The sequence below is a fragment of the Medicago sativa genome, chromosome 8, assembly GCF_051527215.1.
Source record: "Medicago sativa cultivar Bolivia chromosome 8, Bolivia_mono, whole genome shotgun sequence".
NCBI classification, from domain to species: Eukaryota; Viridiplantae; Streptophyta; class Magnoliopsida; order Fabales; family Fabaceae; genus Medicago; species Medicago sativa.
The window spans coordinates 19795406-19800777 of NC_140756.1; the positions used below are offsets into that span (position 1 = coordinate 19795406).

Here is a 5372-nt window from a genome sequence, read left to right on the forward strand (position 1 = left end):
TTATGAAATTTTGAGTGGATTATGTATGGATGTTTAAAAGTTGAAGTTTTTTGGTAATTAAAAAAAGTTATTATTTGTACCAAAAACTAAATAAATTCAAAACTTCATGGGTACCCATGGATACCTCAATACCCACGGGTACCCGTATAGTGGGTACCCACGAGGATACGGGGCGGGCACGGGTATCATACTTATCCAACGGGGCGGGGACGGGTATCATATTATCCGTACCCATGGGTATCCATTGACATCCCTAGCCTTTGTTGTAGATAATGTGAAAAGATTTATATACGTTGAAGCTAAAACACAAAATGATATAAATTAGGTAGAGAGGCTTTCAGCTATCTATCTGATGCAGAAGTTTATTCGCCTGAAAGAACTGGATACTAAATTGCAGTTAATATCTGTCTTTGTTGTAGATCATGTGAAATGATTTATATATGTTGAAGCTGAAAGTCAAAATGATATAAATCAGGCAGCTTTGGTAATAGGGTTTTCATTGGTTTATAGATAGATATCAATTATTACTGGAAAAATGTTTCTACCGCTGACAAAATATGTTTTCATTTGTTACTTGTGATCAAACCATTTTAAAGATTTAATTTTGTAATCCGTAATGCAAGAGTACTCTAAATATTGTATTATGGTTTATAATTATCTGTCATTTCACAATCTATCCTTCCAATATAATATTTTGTCAAATACGTTACTGAACCCCCGTGCGAAGCACGGGTTTGTAACTAGTTTTTCTAAAAAAAGAACACGACTGAACAAAAAATACAAGAACATTCTGAGATATATGTCTTTAACACGTGGCTGATTATGTGGGCCATATATTACCTGTCACGAAAAATCTAGACGGAATTAGATTGATCACCGTACTACTAGACAACTCGCGAAGCATCTCGAACACAGATTTTTTGTCACACTTTCTATAATTAGTCATAACTTTCCCATGTATATAAGGAACATGTTTTCAAACACATTTCATTCAACATAAAGTTAAACGACAAAGCCTACAACTACAGCACACAACAACACTTTTGTTCCATCTCTTCTTGGGTTGGTGGTTTGATTTTGCATCGATAAATTTTCATTTGGATTGTGTGGAAAGACCTGTTGGCTGGATTTTTGGGTACCTCTTTTTGTTAATGTAAGTCATGCTTTTCCTTGGCTATGTTATATCTTGTTTTTATGGTGGTGTGTGGGGTTCGAACCCCGATCTTGCATATATTATGCATTGTCCCTATCAATTGAACTAAATTTACGAGGACTATGCTATATCTTGTGTTGATTCATTACTATCAGTGAAAATGTGCAATTATAAAACAGAGTTATAGAAATCACATGATACATATAGTATAGTCTAGAATATAGGAAAGGTTTGTAAAATTATGTTAAATTACCTGTATATTAATAAATAAGAGCACAATTTTTTGAGAACTAGGAATGTGTTGAATTTTGAATTTTTTGAGTCTGTGATGCTGAAGCAAATGATGTTTGTAAATATTGATGCTGTATTTGAGAAACTCTAGGGAAATTACTAAACTGCTTTTCACCTTATTGCTATTATAAAAATTGACACACACCAATCTTGTTCTTAATGGTGCATTTTTTTGAATGCAGAGTTTGTGCTTTAATAACTTTCCAAGATCAGCCAGTGAAAATCTTTTTCTGTCTGTTCTTGGTAACCTTACCAAACAAACATGATTCCTGGATACAGAAACATGGACTCATACCCATTTCAAAGAAACCAAGTACCATTCCCTCATTATTATCATCCTGGTATGGAACCTGTTCCCCCTCAAATGACCAAATCACCCTTCCCTGAACAACCTTGGCCTTATGCTAGCAATTATAACCACCCTATACCACCATATTTCTGCTATGGCCACAATAATTACCCTTGCTACAATAGTCACATGCCTTATTATCCTCATGCACCCTCTCCATCACCAATGTATTACTCTGGAGGCTGTCCATTCTTTGGTCCTTGTTCTCAACAATCACATTATAACATGGAGCTTCCGAGATACGAGTATGATAAATATATGCCAAGGGAACATCATTGCTGTGGTTGTCGTAATCATTCATGCGACCAAAAGGAAGACAAATCTGTGAAGGTGGAAGAGCAAAAACCTGATGTTGGAAAGGAGAATGATGCTATGGTCCCAATTCAGTTTAGGAATTTTCCATTCCCTTTGGCTTGGATTCCACCAGAGTATTTTGGTAACAAACAACCGGAAAATTTTACTACTGCTAAGGTGGATGAGCAATCACATGATAAGGGGCCAAATACTGATGTGCAGCCAAAAGTTGAGCCAAGAATGTGGAGTGGATGGTTACCCTTTGATGTGAAGGGTGATCCGAACATGTTTCGCGATGGAGATGGAATAAGAAGCCTTGAGAAGGAAACTGATAGCAAAAAAGAGGAGGCTGAAAATGGAAGAATGGAACAGAAACATCAGAGTGAACAAAAGAGATCCGAATTTCCATTTCCGTTCTTTCTGTTTCCTTACTACAATAATCAAGAGGAAGGAGGAAAGGCCGAATCAGATGATGTTAAATTCACGAACAGAAGTGTTTCGGATGTTACGGAGAAAACGAATAACCAGAGAAGCATTCCTGTGAAGCAGATAGAGTCAAATCATGAAAAAAATGACTTACATGGAAGTGAAAAGAAAGAAATGAATGATGCCAAAGAGAATGTGACAAAAAAAGACTCTAACATGATGAGTAGACGACGATCAACATCTCCGCCTAAGGGATCCAAATTACCTCCTGTTTGTCTGAGAGTTGATCCCTTGCCAAGGAAGAAAAATGGAAATGGGAGTTCAAGGTCTCCAAGTCCACCTGCTTCAAAAGAACACTCGAAAGCATCGGGTGAATCAAACAACACTCCTTTGAGAGACATCAAAGACAGGACTGAACCAAATTCAAATAGTAAGAGTGCACCAAAGGCTGATGAGGAGGTTACACCAGAGGCCAAAACTATTCAAGTGTGCCAAAACAAGACAAATGATAAGAAGGAAGAGAAAGGGGTGGAAATTAAGACAGGAGAGTCTTCAGGGCACTCTCTAAAGGTTAGAAAGACAACAACTAATGAAGGTGGTACAAGTGGAAGACGAGTTCTGTCGGATGCAGATGCTGCTGTTTTGATACAAGCTGTTTATCGCGGTTATCTAGTAAGAAAATGGGAGCCTTTGAAGAAATTGAGGCAGATAGGTGAAGTCGGTAAGGAGGTGACCGATGTTAGGGAACGTGTTCAAGCTTTTGAAGGTCATTCTGATCTTCAAAATGATGACAAGCAAAAAATTGCAATTGGAGAAACCATAATGAGACTGTTGCTGAAGTTAGATACGATACAGGTATGTGTTAGCTAACAAATTTTTCTCCAGATGGCATAAATTTATTTTGTATATGATGTTTGATATGGTTTTTGTTCCTTATTGTTTTTTACTCAACATAATGTTATACTAAATGCTACTAACATGTATTTTCAGGGTTTGCATCCAAGTTTGAGGGAAATCAGAAAATCCCTGGCAAGAGAGCTTGTGACTTTGCAGGAAAAGCTTGATTCTATAATGGTTAAGAATCCTTGCCAGCAGCCCCATGAAGATGCTAAAGAACCTGTTGAAGTCGCTCCATTAGATGTTCAGAATGGAGAACATAATCAAGAGCAACAAGAAGAGAAAGTGGCATCAGAAAAAGATTCATTTGAAGGTATTAGTGATGGAAGTCCCATGGAACAGTTCTGTATGAAGGATGATGATGGTGGAAGTGAATCTCAGTCACATGTTGATTCTGCATCAAGTGAGAGAATAAAGACTACAATGCTACCAAATGGATTAATCAATGAGGATTGTAGTCCTGTAATTACTGCTGATGCATCGGATTCCACAAGTAATCTTTCTGACAAAACAGATTCAGAATGCAAATCAAAATCAGAGGTCAGCGACATTCCTGCTTTGAAAGTATCACCTGTGGGAGCTAACTATGATGATATTAGTGACGATTCTGCAAGTGAAGGGTTAGATTCTGATGTGCATGCATTGAAGGAGCTTCCAGTCGGAGTGCTCGATGAAGACACGACTACATTTGAAGAGGCTAATACATCTGAAAATGAACCAAGTGAAGTACATGCCCAAAATGAGGTATTCATTGATGAACTCCCAGTCGGAGTGCTCGATGAAGACAAGGCTACATCTGACGAGACTAATACCTCTGAGACTGAATTACAAGCCGGAAATGAGGTATTCATTGAGGAACTACCAGTCGGAGTGCTTGATGAAGACACGGCTACATCTGAAGAGACTAATACCTCTGAGACTGAAGTACAAGCCGGAAATGAGGTATTCATTGAAGAACTCCCGGTAGGACTGCTTGATGAGGATCCGGAGAAATTTGAAGTAGAAATATCTAAACATGATGCAAAAAATACTCAATTAGAGCAACCACGGGTCGAAGAAAAAGAAGATGTGAAGTCTAGTGAGGAATCAGATGGTTGGATAAAGATTGAGTTCCAGAAAGAAGATGATCAACTCATAGAAGATACACCAATCGACACAGAAGAATCAGGAATGCAAATTGATACAGAGTTACCACCTGTTGAAATTCCTGATCATGGGAATCAAGAAGCAAGTAATCTAGATAACATAATGATGAATGAAAAGGAACCAGAAGAAAAGCTTGCACAGCAAGAAACAAAAGCTGATGTTCAAGACATTGTTGCTGGAGAACCAACCGGTACAAAGACTGAAGTACCTGCAGATTTGAATGGTGACATGAAATTACTGGAAGAGAATGAGAAGCTAAGGAAGTTGATGAAGGAGTTGCTTGAAGCTGGGAGTGAACAGTTAAGAGTAATATCGAATCTGACCGGGAGAGTAAAAGATTTGGAGAAGAAACTAGCCAAAACTAAGAAGAGTAAGAAAGTGAAGACAAAAAGACATAAACCAGTAACTCCCAAAATGTCTTGGTCAATGTCTTGTTCAAACTCTTCTGAGAAATCAAGTGAAAGTGGATTTTGTATGTAACTGCGACATGGTATGAGTCTTGTTGTATTGATAATGATGTGTAATGCAATGTTTGTGAAATGAATAAATGAACGTTAGTTTTACTTTTAAGTATATCATGATTTTGATTGTATATTTGTTCTTTTATCTAAGTGGATGAATTCTAGTAATTTATCCAGTGAGGGAAGCATGTATTTCTACAAAGAACTACTACTAGTACTAAACAACAACAATAGTTTAGTTGGTCCCTCTCCAATTGGGGGTGATGTCTTTGTGAGAGAGACAAGCACAAGACACGGGATAGAGGGTTTAAATCTTTAGTGGAAGAATTGACTATGTAGCAGCATTGTTAGAGCA

General features: G+C 37.6%; 1 protein-coding gene across 1 annotated transcript; it reads left to right on the forward strand.

The window, feature by feature from the left end:
• The first annotated feature begins 993 nt into the window (after window positions 1-993).
• Window positions 994-5129, forward strand: BAG6 (BCL-2-associated athanogene 6). Its single transcript, XM_085738326.1, has 3 exons — window positions 994-1153; window positions 1627-3368; window positions 3504-5129. The coding sequence occupies exons 2-3, from the start codon at window positions 1707-1709 to the stop codon at window positions 5034-5036; spliced, it is 3195 nt and encodes a 1064-aa protein (XP_085594452.1). The 5' UTR covers window positions 994-1153; window positions 1627-1706; the 3' UTR covers window positions 5037-5129.
• Window positions 5130-5372: the final 243 nt, after the last annotated feature.

Bases quoted from the DNA above. Each gene is read 5' to 3' on its own strand.
- BAG6 (XM_085738326.1), top strand. From the start codon at position 1,707: ATGATTCCTGGATACAGAAACATGGACTCATACCCATTTCAAAGAAAC. The intron at 3,369-3,503 runs GTATGTGTTAGC...ATGTATTTTCAG, and splicing joins TGAAGTTAGATACGATACAG to GGTTTGCATCCAAGTTTGAG.